Genomic DNA, 25591 nt, shown 5'->3' on the forward strand with positions numbered 1-25591 from the left:
TTGGAGCCATAAGACTGCTTTTCTTTATTGTTTAGTAAGTGTTTTTTAATGAAATGTACTGCTTTTATTATATAGGACTCAAAGTAAGACCTAAATCACTATCCAATAAAAGAAAAGTATTCAGTTAGATATCTGAAGTTACTACCCAGAGGCTACTCTGGTACAGTATGTATATATCTCCAAACAGTTAAGTATAATAACTTTTCTGCTTTTGGGGAAGAAAGCAAAATACGATTTTTAGTTAGAACTGAAAAAATTTTTTGTGTTGGGCCTTGTTCATCTGGTGGCTTAAACAACAAGCAAAATTCCCACAGTGTAAGACTGAAAGAAAATACAAGATTAATGAAAAATGAAATAAGAACAGTCACTAGATGCTACTTGAAGAAGAAAGGATGGAAACATCAACAGAATAAAGGAAAGGAGAATTATTGGATCTCTTTCAACATAACTGCCGTAACTGGTCTTTTCTCTGAAATAATTCATGAGAAAATAATCTCACCTTATATTTGAGAGGACAGAATGAGAATCAGGAATGATCAAGGGATAATAAAACAAATTTCCATTACCTAAGAGTGACCTTTTTTCTCCACCACAAACGTACCTCTTTACAAACTTTTATATGAAGACAATCATTCAACAGCTAAGTAGAACTCCCAGATAAAAACAGGAATTCCCTTGTACAAATAGGACCTCTGACTGAGTTGATGAGTCATTTTTTGAAGAGGTAGGCCAAGCCCCAACTTTAAAGTATTTTGTATCTCAGAAGCTGAGATGTCTTAATGCAAGTAATAGCTTACTGCAGCTTCAGTGGGATGCACTTTGGCCTTTCTGTCCTTGGAATCTAGGTCTCCAAAAGGCAACAAAATGCCCCGATGGCTTCCAAAAGCTCATTTTCAGGACATCAGAGTCTGCACACCAACCTCTAGCAAGTCTAAGGAGTTGCCCAGTCAGCTTTGAAATAATTCAATGCAGACAGCCATGAGAATGCTTTCAACATGAAAGCTTTCAAGAACACAGATCCATTTTGAAAGTTTCTTGTTCTTTTTGAGTACAATTACACATTTTATGGAAAGGAGACTAGAAAATGCTTCCAAGATAGTTAGTAAGCTTTTTCTTCTAAGGAAGGCACCTTGTTTTCATTCACAGATTTGTATAATCATGCTGTTGTCATGTGTTGCTAGACATAGATTTGACAACATAGTTTACTAGCATCTGCCCTGTATGCTCCAGGTTCATTTATGGCTCTGGTCCAGAATTTATTTTTCTGTTTTGTGCCCTGGAACTCTGAGGTTGCTTTTTTTATTTCTTCAGGGGATCAGGATGCAATTCCGGCAGCATCAGTTAGGATTCAAGGAGAGCAGACCACAGTACAAACGTGCTGTCGTACTTCTTACAGAAGATCCAGATAATTAATGCTACCGGTCCAAAAGCCTGGGGATATTTTAACACTGTGAGACACTAGAAAGATTTTGCTCCTGCATGAGAACAGCTGTGTGTGTATTAAGTTCATCTTGAACTAGTAATGAGAAAATCCTTTGTTGATATTAATTCAGTAGGCTTTCAGCAGTTAACAATCCATTGGGCACTCGTGTCCATATTGTTTTTCATCAGGGAGCCTTGCTGTCATATGTCTACCCTCTCGTTCCTTTTACAAGGCCTTTCTTCTCAATTCTGGGTTCAGTTGCTAGTGCAATGCTATATCCTTGATTGGAAAAGGCATGTTTGGATGGTTACAGAAGGTTCAGTGAAAGAAGACTTCAGTGTTAAAGTAGGTGACAAGGGTGAGGCTCTAGGGAAAAGTGAATGAAATCCCCAAATCTGTGGGTTCTTTTTCTGCTACCAACTTAGAACAAAGGTATCATAGATACGGCTCTGTACTTCAGCACTGGCCAATTGCAACTTATTTGGTGGTTAATAAATTTGCCCAAGCCCACTGAGGCGCCGGCAGCACTGCAGTATCACTACGTCTAAGCAGGATCCTGACTTAGAGGCGTTCAGTCATAGCCCGCAGATGATCTGGAAATTACAGTCTTGCTCAGAAATTAGGAGAAGGAAAACTCCTATCTTCAAACCCCGGCTGATGGAGCTCATCCAGCCTTGTACGGTCTTCCATCTAAGACAAGGACCCTCTTACAAAATCTAAGACCTGTGGACTTTGCTGTCACCATCCTAGCTCGCTATGCCTGGCAGTTAAACCTCACGTGTAAAGGGTAGGGCCAGTTCTGCACACACTGTGCCTCACCTAAAACATCCACTGCTCAGGCTGGAAGGGCTTGGCTCTCCCCTGTCGGTATGGACAGATGAGGGTTGAATCGGTAGGTGACAAGGTGCATGGGAAGCTGCAGATCCAACCTTGCATGCGGGCAGACCAGTGCGTGGGTAGCTCGAGATTACTCAGGAGATGACAGTCCTGGTTGGACACTCGCGGATTGCCTAAAGCACCCTTTTCAAATCAGATTTGCTTACCCCACTCACCCTTGGTCATTGTGCTTGAAGTAAGTGTGGTTAAAGCCCTTCCCAAAATCTTCGCTCATGAAGCCAAGCCATCAATCAATCAATAAATTTGCATCCTGCTTTCTATGGTGCACCTCATGTACTAATGTCATATTTTGTCTGATGCTGGACCGAAATAATAATACGTAAAATCTGGAAATATACTTGTTCACTCAATAACTTATGAATTAAATAACTATTTTTTCCTTTTTTCCAGAGGCATAAACCTAAATGATATATCACATTTTCATATGAGATTCCACTGCTTAATGACAGTAGAATTATGCTAGCTATTTACTTAGAATAGCAAGGGTAAGATTACACTGTTAATTCACCTCACCAAAAACCTCACAGCTTAGTCCATATGTTTCTCAGGCCGTTTACGTATTTTGTTTAGTTTCTTCTCATTTCAACACCCTGTCAAAGGTCAGCTGACATTCTTACACACACCCAGATTTTCTAATGTCAGTGTTTCCTGTGATCAGTAATAGATGTCACATAAAAGAACAGCACAGAACACTCTTTCAAAGGATGGGGTTAGTGAGGAATGTCTTAATTCAAAATCATACATTCAGATCTAGAAAAATTCAGACTGGCAATACTTAACGTTTGTACCAGCTGATGTGTTAAGAATACTGTTATGTCAAATAAGGCAGAAATGTTTAAGCAAAAGTAAAATGACAGCTTGCTCTGTAAATAAAGGTACTTAACTGCCAGTAAAGAGCTGTGAGGTGATTCTAGTATGCTGCTTCTTGACCAGCAAAAGTAGAATCACCTGATTTATATAACAGTCATGATAGCTGTGTCCACCATATGTTAAAGCTGCATTTCATAGACAAAAATGTCACACTGGATATAATTTCCAGTGAAGTTTGTGCTATCTACTGATCTAATTGCTTCTGACAGCCTAACTATTGTATTCAAGGTCTTTCAAGAAAATTTACTGTACTGAAAGCAATGCAACTAATACAGGAGTTGTGGATACTGTAAGCAGAGAATTTATTAGGAAGCTAATTATTTTCTGAAGCAACTGGTTTTAGAAGAAAAAGCAGTCTTTATTCAGTGCTCACAACTAACATTGGTGGCTGGTTTCCTTCCTTATGTTACACCCTTTTCCCCCAGAAAAGCTAAAGGAAGAGTCACCTTTTTTTTACATGCACACTGATATTTAACTGAAGAAATTTCCAAACTTTTTAAGTATGTGCTAACCTATTGTGCCTCTGGTTCTCTGCATCAGCTACATGGAATATCGCTGAAGGGATTTAGACCACGGCCACAGTCTACACTTGATGACCTACAGGAGCTATGCTGCAGCAGCAACCTGGATATTACAGAATCACAGAATAATTCAGGCTGGAAGGGACATCAGAGGGTCTCTAGTTTGACTTCCTGCTCAAAGCAGGGTCAGCTATGAGGTCAGAGCAGGTTCTTCAGTGCTTTATGCAGTCAGGTCTTGAATACCTCCAAGGATCAAGAATAAAAAAATGACAAGTGTTCATGTGGTGCACAAGATTCTGATGTTGCTCCCAGAAATAAAATACAACAGTTAAGTGTTGGAAATATCACTAACCTCTGAGCAAAGGGAGAAGAAGGAAATTCTTTCAGACTGTTCCTCAAGAACAGGAAGGAAGGGAAGAAGGGGTGAGACAAACAGATTCTATGTCTTGGTTTTAATTACATACGTGATAGGAGACTGAGAGTAACCTGCCAATAGCCTGGTAATGAAAGTACGCATTTGGTTTTGAGATACAAAATTTCAGATCCAGCTCTAAATTAACAAAACAAGAACCTCCATGCTTGTCTTCCGCTTGTGCAATGAATTTCCTAATCATGACTATGCTATTATAGGGTGAGCAAATCAGTCTCACACATTTTTAAGGGAAGAACTCTAAAATTTGTATTACTTCCAGGCCACAGATTTGAAACTTCGAACACTCATGAGACTGAAAAAAACAGTTCCTTCTTCTTCTTCTCTAAATCTACTTGTTATCCAAGGAACTATCCAACCTGATTTTGAAAATGTGAAACTTTTAGTTTCCTGGTACAATTTAATTCCAGTATTAATTCCACAACTTTATTGCTAATTCTAAGAAAAAAACCCCATCTTCAAGAAGTTTCCATACTCAAGAATTTAACATTGCTGCCTCTGATTTTTGGCTCATAATTCCTATTTCCTGGTTAGAGTGTAAAGAGGAAAAACTGAATTTAATTTTACTTCTTACAGTCCTTGCGGGGAAACTATCTCTAGATCAGGCTCACAGGGAAACTGCAGACCAAAGCACTATCCTTTCTACACCTACATTTATAGCAGGGCTTGATCCAGGGGGAATATTTACTGCAGCACCTAATAGGTTTATCAAAGGTAGGACTTCAGCTGCATAAGCTGAAAGACCCTTCAGGGATGAGAAGAAGATTGTTTTTACACTGATGGTCTTTGCCAGGGTGCTTATGACTGCTTTGCAGCTGTTTTGCAGAGGCACAGTTGGTGTAAAATGGCCTTTGGCTACCTATGAATCAGTCCCCTATTCTCAGCAAAGACTGAAGGATTTTGTTTAATGTCCTCACATGGGATGAGTACATGTCAAACCATGGGAAGAAATCAGTTTTGAGTTAATTTTAATTGGCTTTTTGAGCAAGAAGACACAGGAACTGTAAACAAAACTTTAAATTCTTATTCTTTTTATTTGACTTTTTGGCTTGTACCACTGAGCTTTTTTTCCTCTGTGGTTGCAACGTACATAAAGACAGAAGCTTCAGGTATTCTAAAGTGAGCTTTGGCTATATGATAGTAACTGCCCTGATAAGAAAGCCACAGAACAGGGCAGGGTGAGAAAGCAATGACCTTTTACATATATATATATATATATATATATACCTTAGGAAAATTTTTAAATGATGAAAAATTACAGTTTCACATTCATTCATTTTTCCTCTACAAGATGTGCTTTGTGATGTAGCAGAGAAACTACGTGACTGTCCCTTTAAAAGCCATCATACCAATCAGCAGGTTTAACTGTCAAGCAAGCTGATGTAGGGCTCTTTGAATTACTGAGTGAGGGATATTCTTCCTGCCAGGTCCTGTCCCCTGTAGGCACTGCAGAGAAGTATTATAGGGCAGTCCTTACCTTGGGAATTAGCCTGCAAGACCCCAATGCTGTCATCAAACTGCATAGATTTGATGTTGAGTGACGCCAAGATGCATTCCTTGTCCTGCAGCGAAGCATCATCAATATTATTCTGATTGGCTGACAGGATAACGCACATGTCGCAGAGGTTGATGTTGACAGCCCTTAAATCAGCCCGACTTAATGGTGTACCCTTCGGCACAGAGAAAAAAAGGGGGGGGGGGCAGGAAAGGAAAAAAAGAAAAACAAATTAAAGATTGAGAAGGAGCTTTGGGAAATTATTTAACAAGTATCTTTTTTATGCTCTGACATTAAGCTGGTCTAACTATGTGCCAGGGAATAGGAGATGTGTGCTAATCTAAAGGGTAGTTGGTGCTGATGGCAGCATTTTAGGTTCAGTCTCAATACTCAGTCAAGCTATTACTAACAAACAAGAAATAGGAATAATGCCAGCATTCTCCATCTCATCGGTGACTTGAAATTGTCTTGATTTAAGTTGCAACCTCTGGCTCTCTGAATATAACAAGGGGGGTGTTTTAAATGTCTATTTATCTACTACAAAGCCACAATGGTCTTGGGCAGAATAGCAATTTAAACAGGAAAGCATTATGTGTCCTACACTTTTGAAATGCAATCAGGATAAAGCTATTTTTTTTCAACCTGAAGCAATACAGAGAAAAGGTTAATCCTTTTTACTGCATGTTTTTGATTCTTCTAGAAGGAAAACACACTGATCTTTGAAGTTGTGTGTCTAAACCTTTTGAAACAAAACCAAGACTTTATTTTAATGGGCACAACTCATGCAACAGTCCCTGTTTCCACAGTTCTCAATCAGAGACTGCAATAATTAAAATGTTGCAGTAGTTTGTTTTATAGTTCGTTGTTAATACAACCGAAACATGACACTTAACCCATTATGGTTTGTTTAAAGATAACCCTTGCCTTTCACATCCAACATTCCACATCTCTATTTAGGGAATATTACGTTTATGCCAGACGGGCTGCAAGGTCAAGGAAAAAAAGAATACTCTTTTTTTACAGAAGCTAGATTCTGCTTTGCTGCCCTACATGGTTTGGTATCCAAAGATCCTAATGATGAGGAAGAAACTAAGCTATCCCCTTGTCACACAGCAACTTTCATAAACCCAAGTCAGACCCTACTCTTCCATCTCCTGATCACTCATGGTGAACATCTCCTAACTCCACTGAGAGTGGTCAATACAAAAATTAATTTAAAATGCACAAAGTGAAGGCAGAGCTCAGTTCTTATTCAGTGATTGCCACCTCGTTCCAAATACCAGCCTGACTATTCCATGTTACTTTCAATAATTTGAGGAATGAAACATTGTGGAAAACAGTATATATCAAACAGATATGACTGAGTTATAAAGCACTCAAAACTTCGGATATGATTATTCCTGCCACCTTAATTCTGCCCTTTGTGTATGTATTGTGCAGCATGTGAAGGAAGATTCCTGTGGGGAAAAATAATATGCAACCATGTAATTAATTAAAGACTTACTCCTAATGATTTTATGCAAAAGGACACAATTAAGGCTGCCTGAGGATACTTAAAACTGGCATTTGCCTACTTTTTAAGAGTTTAGTCAGCAGCTTAAATGCCATTTTTAATAGACTTTAAATAAAATTTCCACCTTTCTTCAGAACAAATGTTTTTATATTCAGCTGTAACCACATCCCCATCAGACAGCAGCAGCAAGTTTTACCTTATGAACCAACGAACAGAGAATTAGGAAATCAGTGTGTGGCCTCCCTTTAACACATGATTACTACCAGTATAAAACTTTAGTAGACTTTTAAATTAGCATAATTAGATCGGAATAATGCTGATATTTTTAACCCCATAGCACCATTTTGAACCAGATAAGCTGGGGGGGAAAAAAAAAAGAAAGAAAAAACAAGTCTGTGGTCTTCAGCCCTTGGTTACTGTGTTAGATACAATTCCTTTAATTATTCTGTATGTTTAAAGATGCATCAACTATTTAAGCTGTTTAAGTTGAAATTAGTTCAAAACTATTCTGAATTTGCATGCAAACTCATTGGGAAATGTAAAGGTGGTGTACATTTCCTTAATGCATCTTTGGAATTCAGAATCAAAACTAAACAAATACACGTTACGTACTTGGCAGCTTGGATTCTACTCTGCTCCACATTTCAACAGCATTATTAATTTAATTCTGATTTCTTAGTCTTTATCCTTCAAATTGACTAGAATTAAAAGGGATTGGCAGGAAGAGGAGGATATTAACTGACCAAATCTGATACTGACACCATTTTTGTGACAGCAGAGAATCTTGTGACACCATCTGTTGGATCAGTTTACAGAAAAAAGCCAAGGGCTAACAGTAAAACTGCATTTACAGTAACAAAGACCTACAGCATGAATTAATCAAAAAGTGAAGGCCGTCTTTCCATTCTACAGCTATTTTTCCACTTACTCAATTTAGGTTACATCCATCATTGATTTATTTATTTCTAACTGCTGAAATGTAATTATGAAGAACTGGTATATTCGTATTTTTTCTTTCTGATAAAAATAATCTAACTTCACTATGTAATGTACAGAGCATCCTCTTTTGTACTTATACTGTGTGCTCATTTCCCTCTTGCCTACAACTCTGTAGATCATTTACAGCTGTGACCACCTAAGATCACTGGCTTGGAGGGCTTCATTTATTTTCCTGAAGCACAACTACAGTTTGGGCACATGACTGAATGATAATTATATACAGAAGAAAAAGGTCCTCTGAATTGTGGTTTTAGTGGCTGTCCCTACTAAAATCAATAGGATCTTTTCACTGATTTCAAAAGGCTCAGTGTTTTGTCATACTTCCATACTTGAGTATGGCAGTACTCTCAACTGGAATGCTATGACAATATCCCCTATAAAACAGGCCGGCCTAAAGAAAGTTTTTACGAACATAGATAAATATTATTTAGATAGAGTAGCAATATCTTTTTTTTCCAAAGGTTTTGTGGGTATAAGTACATAAATAATGTCATAAACAACTACTGTCACAACATCAGAACTGGCTACATGCAGTGAACTATAGTGAATTTTCAATATATAACACAGCTAATACATTTGATAGCAGCTGAAATTCATCCGATGAGGATGACAACGAACCAAACACTGTGGCAAATATCTTCTAATAAGGTCTCACAGGGCTCTGTTTTCACAGACACAGTAAAGGAAAAAACTAAGTCCTCAGGCCTATAAGTAGACAAAAGTAAAAAAGCCTAAGATCAAAGTCAACATGAATCTGTCCAGTTGGTGTCCTAAATAAGAAAATATCAATAGTATGGTTTTGGACTTACAGGCAAGATTGAAACCTTGGGGAAGTTATGCAGTGTTTCCCATTCCCTTCTCAGGTATTCAAGTGAACCCACAAATACAATATGCTTGAGTTCATGGTAGTGAAAGTTGCTGGCTCGTAATGGCATCACTAAATTTCTTAATCCAATCAAAGCAGACTTAACATCCCCAAATATACAAACGACAACATGCCCACTTAAAACTGTCATCGCTGCTTCACTTCGAGTCTAAAAAAACAGAAACAAAAACAAAAAGACAAGGGAAAAAATGAAACAAAGGGAAGCTTAAATCATATATTGAGTTTTAAACCAGAAACAAACACAACTGTCAATATCATTCATGCACAAAGAAGTGGTTTAATAAAAGATGTTCATTTTACCCTTATTTATCCTTTATTAAATGTGCTCAGCAGAAGAAAATTTTGTTCTTGTTTGCAAATCCTTCCGTGTTTAAGAAGATGTTGTACAAATTCTGATCCTATATATATTTCTACATATGTGGATTGAGACTCTTATTGAAATTGAAGTACTCTGGATTTAGCCAGGAACAGAATTTGACCTACTATGCATTTAGCCACTAGAAGGATTACAGAAAAGAGATGCAAAACCATGCCTTAGCTGATGAATACCTGGCTTTTTTTTTTTCCAGGACCAAGTTGAAAAGAAAATGTGAGTGCCCAAAGATCTTTGTAGGGATTAGTGGTATTCACATATCTTGTGAATGGAGGACCATATTCTCCTAGTCAAAGTTCTTATTTTAAAACAAGCTGTGACTACCCTGAGAAACAAAGAATGCTCAACAGTGTTCTGCTTTACAATGGATGTCCTCCATACAGAGCTTCTCTCAGTAAGAAAATGCTGTTGTGAAAGACTGTGATTAATACTAACTTTTCAGGTCTACTGGACTTCCTGAGTTACTGAATAGATAGAAGGAAAAAAAAAATCTCATGGAGAACATTTGAATGGTGTTCAGAATTACCTTCTTGTCTCAGTGACAAGAATAAATTTTTGCACTAATGTTATCAGTGGTAATGTCAGTTGAGCAGGCAAACTCAAACACCAGATGATGAAATAAAGTTATTCAGAAAAAATTACCTTCATTTCTGGAGCCAGTCTTAGCATTTTTGCACTCCACCAAGTAGTTGCAGATCCACTGACAGTAAATTGCCAAGAATTTGTACACTCAGTACCATTACACAGAAGCCTTGCCAGGGAAAAAAACTAAACCAATAGTGAACTGCAAATTTTTTCCCTCACTTGTCCTTTTTCTAAATTATAGAAGCATGACAACATGCAATAAGGATTGGAATATTCAGCAGAGGTGTTCATTATGTAAGAAGAATAGGAACGGATTAGAAGTTTTCTCATCAGTTAAAAAATACATCAGCTTTCAATTTCCCTGGGGCAATTACACTGATTTAATCCAAGTCTATCAAGAAAATGGTCTTGGACCTTTAAAAAGCATAAGATGTGGGTGAATACTCAAGTGAAGCATGTACTTGGGACTTAAGTTGTCCCATAGCTCTGCCTACTGGTCTGGAATACTCATACTTTACAAGACAGAAACCAAGTCTTGAAAGAAATCATGTAAAAAGATGTCACTCTACAGTCATTGGTCTTTACGTAGCCACATACAGTTGACTCTATGTCAAAACAACTCTTACTACCTGATACTGTTGGAATCACACAGAGCCAAAATAGACCTTCAGCAGAAAAAGGAATTATTTTCAGATTGAAGCATTATCAATTATCAATTAGAAGACAACCTGGGAAATACCATAGTCTTCAAATTATGTAATAAACAGTGCCTGTGTGATCTGTAAGGACAGCATTAAATTTGCATGGATATGAATGTAGACATAAATTGTGGACTGTGAATTTGAAAAGGTGTATAGGAGCATTTTGCTTGCCAGTGTCTTTATTGGTAATGATGCATGAAGCAGAAAGAACTTGGCCAGACATAGATTCATGGGCTAGGGAAAAAAAACTGACACGGCATCACCAAGAGATGATACACGAGGCACTCCACAACACCATTTTCTGAGAAACACTTTTCAAAGTGGGACAACACATAAAGGTTGTTGACTAAAATGTGTTTAGAGCATGAAGGCAGATATCGATCTCTGTCTATTGCAAAGTACTGTGTAGCAGGGCTGCCTCTCCTTGCCTATTGATTACACAGAATCATAGAATGGTTTGGGTTGGAAATTACCTTAAGATCATCTAGTTCCAACTCCCCTGCCATGGGCAGGGGCACCTCCCACTAGACCAGGTTGCTCAAGGCCCTGCGCAACCTGGCCTTGAAACACTGCCAGGGATGAAGCATTCACAAATACATATTTAAAGCTGTTCAGTCAAACTATGTGTCACAGCTCAGTCTCTAGAATTTCGAATTTACTTGCTTGACTGTTTAAACAACAATACTGCAATTGCAGGCAATGTCATAGTTATTACAGAAACTCCTGAGAAGTGGAGACAAGCTTTTAACCCCTGATTGCTAGAATAAACTGGGGCTGTCACCATCAGCGGCTACACCATGCCACAGTGCATGAAAATCTAAGAGAGCAGGCTCAGGAAAAGCTTTATGAGCTGTGACAAAGTGAAGATTCACCAGGGAGTTCATTTCAAATATCATCAGTTTTCCGTATGAGATCTGGAGTTAGTTGCTACTCTTAGGTATGAGTACATGAACACAAGTGGCACAAACTTTAAGCGAGTAAAATAGGCTGTGATAGGCCATCTAATTATTTGTAATGACTTGAGTCAGTTTGATGGTTTCCCTAGTTAAACAAATGAAACAAACATAGACGAGGCTTGCCGTGCCATGCTAGAATGGCAGAGCAGTAGTACTACTTACTTTAGCCTATTTGGGCACCTTGAAGTGTTGGAAATTGATAAAGTTCTAAGAGAGTGAAATTCATATCAACACATAAGAGATGATGCAAAGCAACACTTGCCTATATTAGAGTCATTATTGCTTTGTGTAAGGAGATAAATGGGGTATGCAAACATTTCAATATTTCCAATCTTAATCTTCTAAAGATTTAAATAAAATATATTTCAGTTTATGAAAAAGAAATTCTCGATTTTGGACCAATTTTTATTGTTGCTTTTGTAATACAGATTTATATAATCATAATTCTTTAACCAAAATGCTAGCTTTGGTTTCATCACACTTTGTTTCAGATTTCAATATGCTGGATTAACTGATAGTAGAAATTAATTTATTAATCCATTAGACATCAGTTCTATGGTTCAAATAACCTCTTTTCAAACACAGCTTATCATCAGTACCTACCAAAATGACCTTTTCAATGTCTTTGGCTGGACACCAATGAAACATCCCTGTAGAGTCATATTTTTTCACATTGGCATCCATGTTGTCAATCTGCTCGTTGCCAGGAATTAACAAGGGGTCATGCCTGGGGAAAAACAAGTTGAGGACAACATAAGTGGAAAATATTATGAATTATGGATGGAAAGATATCCCAAGAGTTATGTACAAAAAGGGATAAAAGTGAAAAAAAAATGAAATGTATTTACACTTGAATATGCTTTCAAAGAGGGTACTTTGAAACAACAAGAAAAGAAAATAAAAGTTAATTTTTACATTTTTGGTGCAGTTTTGAGGATTTTCTATACTCTTCCTACAGCAAAAAAACCATTTAATTTTAAGTAGGGCTTTCTGACACCATCACAGCCATGAAAGACTTTTTTTCTTACCAGTCCCACCCCTCCAAAATATGTATCAGAGTTGCTATAGGCATCTGCAATGAAGTAGAAGGGATAGGAACAGAGCCCCATGCTGACTGACTGGCATAAGTATGGAAAGCCAATTACTTGCTTTTACCACATACAACTTCTGACATGATGCTCTTCGCAGTAAAAGCTTTAACAGGCTGCACTTTAAATATTTTAGCAATTTGCCCAATCATATTTTGCTTTCCCAAACTGAAGCCCTTTAAAGATTCAACAGTATGTCATTTTAGAGCAGACTGACTAACAAATGCCCACATCTGGAATACATGATTTTAATACTAAACAACAATGTCCATTTTCTCTGACAACTCTACCTGTGATAACCTTCGAGTGTTTTTTGCAGCAAGATTTTACAGGACAAAGCTTCTCAATGGAGAAGCAAATAAAAGACTTTTTTATAAACTTGTTCTCCAGCTATATAGTTACATCTAAGCACAGACACATACATACAATTCTTTAATTTATATGCTAAAATGTAGCATTAAGCTAAGTACTAAGTGATGCCAACACTCTCAGGTGTTACTGAGGACCCCTCAGTGACTGCATTATACAACAGCACTAGAAGAAGGGCAGTATTTACAAAGCACAGGATAAACTGACACTAAAATCTTAAAATTCAAGATGGGAAAAGAGCTTTCATTTCAAAGATGAAAATATTTGCAGTGAGGGAATACACTAAGTACTCTGATAAAGGTATCCAAATTTTAAAGCAGTTTGCCTTTTAAAGCCAAAGAAAGGCATAATTTCTAATTCCATCAAGGTGATTAATTTGTATAATTTTATAGCCACTGACTGTATATCCATTGAAATAAGTTGAGAATTCTCACTCATTTCAGTCAGTGTCAACTTCACAGAAAGTGGCTTAAAAGCAGTTGAGAAACTACTAATACAATGTTCCATTTAAACCAGAATTTTTTAATGCTTTAGGAAAGATCACTACACTACATGGCAAAAGCATGTCATCTGGAAGAAGAAACTATGTTTTCAAAGTTTTTTACAGGCACCCAACATATGGTGAGTTCACTGAGATACAGTTCAGTGCCTTTCACTATCAACCCACTGGCCACAGAAAAGCCTCAAGGGGACTATCCCAGGTTTAATAATGAAAGTCCACGTGTTTTTACTTTCCAGAAAAATATCTAGATTTTGCATTCTCTTATTCTATTCATCAGTAAGCTGCAGCCATGGTACTTTTGGCTGAGAGATAACTGTGATGTTCATAGGGCATTTCTTGATGCTTATAGTTGCATGCGATACAGTAAGACCTGCAACCATGGATACAATTCCATTTGAAGGTTGCACTAATAACATTCAGACAACATTTAGTGGTGCTCTGTCCTAGCTATTTTGTCTGATGGAATGTGTTGGCTATGTGTTTCAAAATAAGAAAGTTTGCCAAAAGGTCAGGAAACTTCAGGAGCTTCCACTGAAAAATGTTTTTCTTTCTGGTGTTTTTGTAGTTTTGAGGGTTTTTTCCTAAAGCTTTCACAAGACATTTCTCCACAAGTGTTGTTAGCAGAGCACTGAAAAAAAAAGGCAAAGTTCAGGGATCAAATCACCTCCTTTTCCTTTCAGAAATCAGATGCATCTAGGAAGCAAATTTCTTTCTCTCTTTCCCTTCATCTATAACATAGACTACATAAAAATCTATAATAAATCAATTTGTAAAAATGCCACATTCCAATTTCTAATCAGTGTTTCTTTTCTGCTGTAAGATTTAAAACTACATAGATCATCTGAAGCTTTCACACAAATGAGTATTTAGTAATACACTAATCCCAGTCACAGAATTTATACAATTTGGAGTCTTATAACAAAGGTGATAACAGATATCTGATATCAAATTATGGTCAAGTGCCTTGAGGTCTCAGGCAACTTTTAGTGTGTGAGTGCTTAAAGTCTAGTGTAGATCTCTTTTGGTTAAGGGCCTTGCATGCTAAAAGGGATTATTCAAAGCAGCTTGTGCCACAGATTTATTAAAAATTTACCTCAATATTATATTTTCCAGTTATCTTAGGTTTAAATGGAAGTGTGCTATGGAAGGAATGAAGAATGTGAATCATCAGATAGAACTCCCTATTGAAATTTTACATAACAAATAAATACTGCTTCAGTCTTGGAATACAGCAAGTGGCACCCTTAAAAGAAGCAAACAGGATGGGTCACATAGCAAGAAAGCAAGCTAATAGATAATACTGTAACACTTTTACTCTAGGAGAATCAATTATTGCCAGAGAAGGAAACCGTGATATGATTAGCCATGCTTTCTGTTTTTTTTCTGGGTTTTTTTTTACATATTTTACATATGTTTTTGTTTACATATATGTTTACATAGCATCTGGGTTTTAGCATCTGGTTTTGTTTACACAGGAGTTTTTAAGTTTAAATCTTATGGGATAAGCTATTATTTTAGCCTCTTTTTAATCCGTGATTTTTCATTCTCAGCAAAGCAATCCCTGAAGATATGGAGATTGAAAACTCTTTTCTACTAAGGTCCAGCTTTGCCCTCAAACATTAGAAGAAATACTGGCTTATGTACTTAACTGGATTAATCTTTGGAGTTTTTAGGGTTTTTTTAAACATGGTTATTTTATGAAGTAATACAGTAATAAAACAACATTACCAGTTTGGATGCATTAACTCTCATTAATCTGATGATCTAAACCTGTTTTCCAAATACTAACAATTAATTAAGACAGACACACAGAGGCCAAGGCTGTCAAATCTGCCTAAGGGGTTTGGACACCCTCTTCCCATTAAAATTTATATTGCACAAAGCATTACAGTCGTTGCCCTTAGAGCCAAATCACTGACTGAATCTTTCTAGAGCCTCTCTGGCCCCCTCCCCCTTGAAGATGGCCCTGTCAAGCCATGCTTGAGTCACACTGGCAGTTTACTGTGGAAATGCTTGTATTAGAGCTGCAGCTATTATATTCTCCAGGGCTGTAAAGTCATACATATGAAAAAATCAAATTATAGGAAAAAATCACCTGCTATCAATTAAAATGCATAGTGGGTGGTTAGTTTTTTGCTTGTTTGTTTTTTAACTGAGATACTGGCTTTTATGGCTTGCAATCGCCAAAGCATTTGGTTATTCCAGTTAGGGAAAGACATGCATGTATAACCTGCACAGGAAAAAAGGAGTAAAAGTTAAATTTCCCTCATCCATAATCCCAGTTTAAAAATAGCTTCTCTAGTTCCTATGGCAGTTATTACATACACATGACTTGAAATGAAGAGCAAAATACAATCTTTTCTAGGTTTTGAAGAGCATATAATGTCACTTATGAGCAATTAAACTTGAAAATGATGCTAAATGCCAAGCTACAGCTACAACCCCAAAAAGCCTGCCTGGAAGACAACAGCCTAAAGCAAAACCAGAAATCTCACTTCCAGCAAATCTACTGCAAGTAAGTCAACATTACATTTTAAAGAGCACTGCTTTCCTAGCACACATTTATAACTACTGCAAACTTACTTGGACTTTCTGAGTCTGCCACTTCTGAGTAGTGACTGGGGATAGACAGAACTGAAAAGACTATTTGGGCCAAATGCCTGCCTCATAAATGACTATTGTTTAGCATACCCTTGTATTCTGTCACCTTTTCTTCATCTTCTTTTTCATTCATATGCAATTGAGCATGTCTTCATCCATACCCTCACTGATGTGCAGTGGAACTGTTCCATAGGGTGAGCACCGGGAATAAAAATACTATATGACCAGTAGGGACCCTGGTGTTCTTTGAAAATAAACTGTAATCTCTTAGTCTTTGCACATCAGTAAAACAATGTCTTGGCTACATTTTAGTCTGCCCTCCAATAAAATTCTCCTTATATAAAATCAATGGCAAAACACCCCTGGGAACAACACAACTCTTCTTTAAGCTGTGTTCATTAAAGTCTGCCCTTATGCCTTTCTCAAGTAAGTATAATATATCTGGATTTGGCCCCAGAAAAAAACATGTTTAGGAATCTCCTGCTCAAGATTCAATGTCTTTAAACTCATGTTGCGTACAGTACAGGAATTTTGAGTTTTCCTACCTTTGTGTGTGGATGTGTGTTTGCAAGTGTATGCACACAATTTTAGGAGTAAGGTGTGGGCTTGCTGAAGGTAAGTTAGGAATTGAAGACACACTAGAGAATGTCTTGTGCCTTTGAAGTTTCTCCTACAACTACCCTAACAAATTGTGGCAATTAACATGCTGTTAGTGTTAGATGTATGCAGCCAGTGCAGGTGCTAATAATTGAAAAAGCATTTAGAGCTTTTACACCCTGGCTGAATATTTCATGATGTGCTGCATGTTTCACTATTTACTCAGTGGGCCTCTGTCACTTCAATCTTCTCTGACTGCTTTGACTGGTGCTATAAAGCTCAACCAAGATAGAGTGACGGCTTGTCACAGGCAAACTCCACTGACTCCAGCAGGGGACTAGCTGTGAAGGTTGTCACGACATTCTGATGGAATTCAGCAAATGTTTTGTGACTAATACACCCAACATTTGTCGGCTACCATTAGCCATTCCCTGTGACCCTCTGCAGTCTGTCTGGATGGCATTAAGTTGTAATGAGAATTTGTTGCCTATGTGTGTTACACTAATGACACTCTTACTGATCTTTCCTTTCACAGGTTAATCAGCAGTGAAATGTATAAGGATTCAGTGCCCAGATGCACCGGGCTTTAGAGAAGAAAATGCAGTATGACAAGAGAAAGAAAACCTGCAGTTTTCTGTTACATGCTTTCATGTCATATTCAGAGGCTATCCTAATATTATCTATAATCTCACACTGTCTGACTTTTTCACTAAATCTACAAAGAATACATCTAATGCAGTGCTTGGTACCTAGTGCCCTGTGCTAGCTTATGGGCTGAATTACACTGCTAAGAATACTAACAGCTCTCCTTCCTTCCCTCTTTGTCTGCCCAGATGTCACTGGTGTTTTTTTCTATCCTCAGAAGCCTTAGTGAAGGGTTCACATTAATTTATCCAGACTACTAAGGACATTGATCTAGAGCTGTTTACTATAAGAATCTTGGTTGTGCAAGTATCTTGATACCTCAGGACATGCGCAGAATATGGTTCTGAAGTAAGACTACTCTCACATAGAAAACCAACAAAATAATTAACTTTGAGACTTTTATATGAGCAATTTAATGAGAGGGAGACAAGGCACACAGCCAGAGTGTCTTCTGGTTTTAATATGTCCCATTGATATCTACTCAAGCTGCAGAACTATCAGTCTTTGAGGGGCAAGGGAATGTACCTGAAAACATTTTTTTTTTCATTTGTAAAAATAAAACCATGGTTAAGTGGCATCATAAAATGTAAGTTTCTTTTGCCTCTTGATGAAGTGCCTCTAGATGAAGTGTGTAGCTTTTATACCTTAAGATAAAAGCTACCACTTCTGCAAGTCAAGTTTAAACGTGGTTTAAAGCTAAAGCATCCTTTCTTTCTATTCTAAGTGGATCTTCTGTTGCCCTGAACTTTATAAAAATGCTTGTTGATTTCTACTGCTGGAAAATTCTCCTTTTCTTTTCTGACACTGCTCTCTCATCTCACAAACACTTCTGCAACATTTCACAGTACTCTAAGAAAAACTAATACTGTTCTTATTCCTATGGTTTAAAGCACAACCTCCAATGGTAGCAACAGTCAGAGGACTATACTACCCCCTATCATTCAAACCATTTCATTCTATAACCTTGTTAAAAATGGGTCTAAGATAACATAGCAACTACTGAGCTACTCTTGTTGCTCATGTTGGCTGCAATGAACTTGTAAAACAGAATCAGGAAATGAAAAGTGCTACTGAATACCTGCTGTGTTGCAGTTTAGTTATCATTGCATATTAGCACTGCATAAAGCTAGCCTTGTAAATCCTCAACAAAGGATGCAAATTGTAGAGTACATCATAGAAATCTCCAAGGGCAAGGGACATAATTATAAACCATTATTACGGTCAGTCAGTTAGCTTTCACCTCTTCAAATCTTACTTCCATGCCTGGTTTGGAGAGTCATAGAAAATCATCAGATTGAACTTATTTTACCAGATTTTGCTTGAGAAATGTTCCCCTCTAGATCTTCCATTATGTCATTTGGTTTCTATGAGAAAGCTCAGTTTCAGCTCAGGGCAGGGCAACACTACAATGGCAGGAGCAATACAATTCACCCTGAGTGGCAGTAGCAGAAATGCCTGTATACATTTAAATGCAAGTAGCTGGGTGGGCAGAGGAGATAATGTGCACAGCCACTGTTCATATACTTAAAATATTATATCAAACTTGAAGAAAAAGGGGACAGGAGGTTTCCCCTCAACTTCAGATAAATCTCACTAGGTTTCTGGAATCATATGCCAAAAAGGTCACCTTTTTCATGTCACTTAGCTGGGTCTTGACAGTCTCTGAGCAAGTTTTATAGTTTGGTTGGGAATAATTTTAGATCCTGGATCAAGAAAAATCCTCAGGCTTATGAAATTCTCCTTGGCAACACACTGAAAACCCAGCGTCCTCTGATGCCTCTGATTCTTATGTGATCAGGGACACTAATGATAATGACCCTTTGCTGAGTATGCTGTGTCAACTACACCACTACATTCAGAGTGGACAGGGACAAACTATGTTTGCTCTGCAGGCCCCTTGGGCCCTGTCATATGCTATTTGTTCTTGCATTAAGAGGTAGTTTGACTCAGCTGGGCTGACGTTTCCTTCAAGTCAGTGTATTCCACTCATGCAGTAGCAGCTACCAAAGCATTAAGTGCAGACTTGAGCCCCAGCAACAGTCCTTTTAAGTGGCTTATTTGATTCATATCCAGGGCTTTTCACATGTCTACTGGTCATTCTGGAATCCAAAATGACACATTAAAAAAATCTAAACCAAAACAAAAGCTAGCTTTGCTATTTGATATTCAGGCAACATGGCCTTCTCATAATTAACATGGCTGTTCATCAATAACATGCACCAAACCCTGTGACTGTGAGATGATGAACAGGTGACTTGATATCACTGCACAACACCAGAGGCATCAAATGGTTCTAACCTTCTTCTCTGTCTCAGGAAGGAGACCTGATTTGTGATTACTCTGCTACTCACAGCTTTCCTTCATTTTCCTTCTACTTCCTATTTAAATTTTACTTTTAATTGTAATAGGATGTCCTTGTGTTCACATCACCACAGATGTACCAGGTTTTTCCTACTGGAGTTTATTTTTAAATAATACCCATGTTCTTGTGGGTTTAATGGGACAGATTTCTGTTGATGTAAACCAGATAGAAATAATAATGACAATGCACAGCATTTTTGTCTAGCTAATTTGCATTTCCAGCTATAGTTGGAATTTGAAGGATTTATTTCTGATTGCTTAGATACTTCCACTATTGCATCAGTGTGATTCTGCTCATGTTATTTGATGCGATGCAGGATTCAGTTAGAACAGTGACTTTCTAAATGTGAATAGAGACCATCTATGATGTATACAATGAACATTTGCGTGCCTACCATCTATTTATTTCAGTTAATAATATACTGGCATATAGAGACAATAACATCAAAAAGATTATACCGAAAAGATGTCTATCATCTATCTGGATCTTATGTGGCAGTACAGCTTTCTACTTACATGTGAGGAAAACCCAAAAATTCCCTCTTTTTGATCAAGTCTAAACAAGCACCTGTCAGACCTCCCGTCGTGATGTCCCAGGGAATGATATAGCTTCTGTCCTCTGTTCTACTCTGGTGATGGCAGAAGTCATAAAGTTTTATCCTATGCCATAATACCCTCTTTCCTGATTTGCACCCCCACTGTGGAAATACGAGCATTTTCAACATTATCTTAACTTTAGGGCTACTTAGAAAGTGATTCTAAAGTCACAACTCACATTATCATTTATAAATGAGCTTTTCACATATTATTATAAATGAACTATTTCACATATTTCACTCTTTTATATGCTCCAGACTCCTTGTCCTCCAGGCCGCCTCTAGGTCCAGGCCCATAACTGAGGAAAATCTGCAAAGTAGCCAGCTGTTTCTGTGGGAGGAACAGGGGTGAAGCTGGCTTTGAAAAGGGGTTTTAAAAGTAAATTTAGGAAAAAATATTGTAAAGACAAATATCATCTACAGACATGACAGTGCTTTAGCTGATTTACCTCTTGTGTACCTCTTTAGCTGACATACACTAAAGATTTTTGGGCAGGAAAGCAAGTACCTGTCACTTTAGGTAATTCACGAGGATACAAAATAGCACATAATACAGCCCACCTTTGTTTATCAGAAAGGAGAAAATAACACACAAAGCTTAACAGAGTTCTCTTCTGATTCAATCCACTTTGTCTTATTTAGCACCTTAACCAAAGTTAAGTCAGTGTAGATAAATGGTAAGACGAAGAGACAAGAGGTAGGGTCTGGGGAGAGGCTGAGGGTGCCAGCACGGGGCTGGTGAATAAATTTAGCAGCAAGGGAGAAGAAGAAGAAAACAATGTCTGGATTTGGAAGCCTGGCAAGTTCTCCACTTGCTGTTCGGCCTGTGTTTAGCAATTCTGATGTGCTACTGAGCAGACAGCTCAGGCTCAGGACGACTACTCTCCCTCAGTCCCTCTTCAGCAGGCAATGAAAGCAGGCTCTACTTTGAAAATCTTCCCCCATCATGCAAACTGACACAGGCATGCTTTTCAAAAACCCACAGCCAATCTGTTGATCATTACTTATTTACAAAGGCCTTCGGGCAGAAAGTCCTGTAAAAACCATACTTGATACGGTATACACTAGCTTTTTCTGCTTGTGGAAAAAAGTACCCCTAAGGCTACCTCAAACCATCACTTTCTATTGCACATAAAATGTACCGTGTAACACTAAAGTATTTAATATATATGGTATTATATATCTACAGGAAAGGCATTTGTGTAGAAGTATGTTACCCTGTATTTCGTAATTTGATGTTTTGCTGAAGGCTATGACTTGAAAAAGCCTGCACCTAGTACAGAGGACCTGTCATCTCAGTACCCAAGAGCCAATAGAATAAAGAAGTACCCTTAAGCAGCAAAACTTTGACACAGCTTTGAAGCATATGAAAACAGTATAACTCCCCAGAATTATTATTACTCAAGATCAAAGAAATGAGGCATACTTTACATAGCAAACAGGGACAGTGTGTTCAGCTCTCTCTCTCTTTCCCTCTCTTTCTTTTTATTTCTTCTTCCCCAAAATTTGGATTTGGTGGGGGTGTGTGTGTGTATGAGTCTCCCACATGTTTAAAACTTTAAGTGGTTAAAACTATTAGCACCAGATAAGAAGACTGTCCAAAGGTAAGTAAATTGAAAATGAGGATAGCATGACAACTGGCACCGTAAAAATTAGAAGCTTGCCAGTATGTTCATTTTATTCTTCCTCATAAACTGTAAACAAGAACGTAAATCAGTGTCATATGGGCAAGCCTGAGCTAACAGGAAGGCAGAAAACTTTTAATGATACATTTAACAGAATTAGATGGTCAATAGGAAAAAGAAACCAAAGCAGGGTGCATTTTCCTCTGTGAATCAATCTCACTTTTGGTTCTGAATTCTAAACAGAGATGAAGATGACTTCTAGAAGTCATGTCCTTGAATATACCTTATACTGCAGTAACAATAAACTGTAAAATGGATGCCTCTGTAAATGGCCAAAGAAAATTCTAGTCCACTGACTGAAATACAAATAAGGGTATTACTTGGCTGCAGCCAGAATTGTTAACAGGACAAAATAAATTTCATCAGTGATTTTATATATGGAAAGAACTATATGTTCACATTATGTTTATTTTCACTTAACCTCTGTGACCACAGAGCAGTTACAGGTGTACATACACCCAAAACCCAAACTGCATGAATGTGTCTGTTTATGTATATAAATAAGTTTACATTTTTGTGTGTATATATATATATATATGTATCTGTGCAGTCAGAAATATCTGCTATGGTATTTAGTTCTGGATACAACTAATAATAGATATGCAAAACCAGAGTGGGAACACTTTCCTTGTAGAAACTCCATGTCTAATCTCTGATCCTGCTCTGATGGACTTGAGCAGGCAAAAGGTGAAGCACCTTTTGCAAATGATATATTATTTTAATAGATTTCAATTCCTTGCTGCTTTTCTAGTTTTAACAAATCTCTTAGAGGTAGTTTGTCCTATGGAAGAAAACTAAATAATCATAGAAAGGCCTACTGGTATAAAATTATATATACATAGCAACAGGGGGAAAATATCACTAACAAGATGATGTTTTCATCACTCACTTTCAGGGTATGTACTACCCTCTTAAAAATGCCTGTATTTCATAATTAATGTGCTTTTAGCCTGACTAAAATTGCATTAGTTTTGAACTTTGCTTTGGCAAGTACATAGATTATTAGACTTTTTTATCAGTCTAAATCAATTAACAGAAATTTGATTTCAATCGACAGGATAAAAGGAAGGTAATATTCAGGTTCATTTTTGATTGTGATGATACATCTCACATATGGCCTTAAGTACAGAAAACAGTACTCAGAGGGAATCCAACAAAAAGAGAATTGCCTGAGGCAAACTAACCACATGAGTTCCCCTGATTGGTTAGTGCTATCATTAGTGCCACTGCTGTTTAAGAACTACACACGGACAGGACAGGGTGACAGCTAAGACTTTAAAGCCTATGTATTTTTCAAACAGCTTTTCAAACTGTTTTTTATGACAGAATTTTTTTCAGCTCTATCATTAACTGCTGACAAGCTGACAGAATAAATACTTCAGCCTTTCAGACACGATCTAACAATCTTTTTTTTCCATCCCCCTCCCCTTATTTTTGATGTGGGGGGAGGAGAAGAGCAAGGAAAGAAGAAAGGAGATGAAGATACAAGTTTCTTACAGTCTTACCTCATCAGTTTGGGTGAGGAGTTGGGTGAATTTCGCATGCCTCCATTTCGCTGCTTTTTTTTGGGTGATAGTGTTGACGGCTGCTCATCTTCAACTGGAAATATAAGGAACTCATGAGATTAAGTACTGCTCTAAGTGCAATGTGAAATACAAGTGAAGTAGCAAAGAACACACACTCTATCTCCATTCACGCACTGATACTTCATTGCTAACATAGGCCCAACAGTAATAAAAATCAAATACATGTTAGTGAAAGAGATCGGTTTGAAGGAGAAGCAGGGAAGAATATCACAGTTTTGAACACAGGCTTTCAAATTGGCTTCATACTTCAAAAACAAAGGAGGGGGGACAACATTCAAGTTATTCTTAAGAGTTATTTTCAGTTAATCTGCACTACAGAAAAGTAGAATTAGTGCTCTGCTATAGTCCCAGAAAGACAAAGTACTAAAAGAGAAAGACAAAGCTGCCAGCCTGCTTTTGCTAATGAACTAGACACCAGTTGGTTCTTGCTGCTCACATGCCAAACAATAGAGTCTTCACAAAGAGATGTAAAATATTCAATGCCTTGATGTTCAATGATTCAGTTAGTTGAGAATGTGAATGCAGCCTGCCATTGTGCAGAAATCTCCAGCACAAGTCAGACCTCATCATTCTACCCTTCTCACAAAAGGGAGTTTTAACAAGAGTGAACAGAATGAGGTTGAATGGAAGTGAGGACACAATACCTATATAACAGAGGATGTATGTGTTATGCAATCTTTTAATGAAGATGAGGTGCATTTTCAATGACAGATCCAGATGTAAAATCACATACAGTTTTGCCAATCATAAACTACTCTTGGATAACCTATGTCACAATACACACTGCTTAAAGAAGTGCAGTCTTGAATAACTCATCTGTAACAATTAACCATAATTTTTCCTGCTTCAAGATTTTTACTGCACTTGATAATCTGCACATGAGGTTTGCATGTGCTATCAAAGAGAATTATCTTATGCCTGCTTTCTCAAATTCATACTAACACTAAATTATTCAAATAAAAAGAAAGAAAAATACCTTTTTTCATTCTATTGTTAACTGAAAAAAATGCACTAGAATATAACTGATGCCTAAGAAGCTGTTACTTTAAAGCTAAAAGGAAAGAGATTAGTAGTAGTAGTAGTAGTAGCAGCAGCTATATTACAAGAGTTTAAGACACATTAGCAGTGCACAAGCAGAGGCTGAAAAAAACCCCCAAAATTCTACCTGCACCAAGCTAGGCAGGAAGAACAACAAAACCTGGATATATGTCATCTACCCTGGACCTATATGGGAAGAAATTAGCACTATCCTTCTGCTATAACCCTCTTCTGACACTATTTTATTACAGGCTGCATTCTAGCCGTCATGTCTGTTTGCTCAAGTTGGCCATGGCACTTCATTTTACCTTGTCAAGACCAAAGGACTGGGCTCTGAAAAAGCAGATGTGCTGACTTTTTAACCGATCTGACATCATCTAACACGTCTAGGGAATCAACAGAAAATATCACAGAAGAAAAACTACACAAAATAAAAAAAAAATGCCACTGACCTCCCCAAAATACCCCAAAGAATGGTGCAATGACTCTCTAATAATAATTTTTTTTCACTAACTTTCTTTTCTTCTCAGGCACCATCCCCAAACACAAAGCCATTTTCTTCACAACTGACTTCTTTTTTTCCAAAGTCAGGGTGCTAGAGTGGAAATGCTTACTGCTGATTAGTTAAGTACCATTTTTTATTTGTCAGAGAGATAAATAAGCCCATAGAAAATTCTCAAAAATGTACAAATTGAAATTTTCTTTCTGTGACTGTTTCGATTAAGCTAAATCACTTCAGCAGTTAGCTATTTGTAATATGAAGTGAATATGCACAGAATTATTTTCTTAGTGCTATTTTTCCATTTCTATTCCTACTATATTTATATTTCTATTATGATTATAACAGAATAGCAGTACCAGAATACCCTCTGCA

The 25591-nt window shown here is 37.4% G+C and overlaps 1 protein-coding gene across 26 annotated transcripts in view; it reads right to left on the bottom strand.

Moving 5' to 3' along the window:
• KCNMA1 (potassium calcium-activated channel subfamily M alpha 1) overlaps positions 1–25591 on the bottom strand; it is a 488118-nt gene that overhangs the window by 41808 nt on the left and 420719 nt on the right. For all 26 annotated transcript variants that reach the window (XM_005152689.3, XM_005152687.3, XM_005152685.3 and 23 more), the window contains 4 exons: positions 23599–23692; positions 12253–12376; positions 8958–9182; positions 5619–5811 (listed from right to left, as the gene is read on the bottom strand). In XM_005152689.3, the coding sequence (XP_005152746.1) occupies positions 5619–5811; positions 8958–9182; positions 12253–12376; positions 23599–23692 (636 nt within the window). The remainder of the gene's footprint in view (positions 1–5618; positions 5812–8957; positions 9183–12252; positions 12377–23598; positions 23693–25591) is intronic.

This window comes from Melopsittacus undulatus, chromosome 8 (assembly GCF_012275295.1).
Source record: "Melopsittacus undulatus isolate bMelUnd1 chromosome 8, bMelUnd1.mat.Z, whole genome shotgun sequence".
In the NCBI taxonomy this organism is placed as follows: domain Eukaryota; kingdom Metazoa; phylum Chordata; class Aves; order Psittaciformes; family Psittaculidae; genus Melopsittacus; species Melopsittacus undulatus.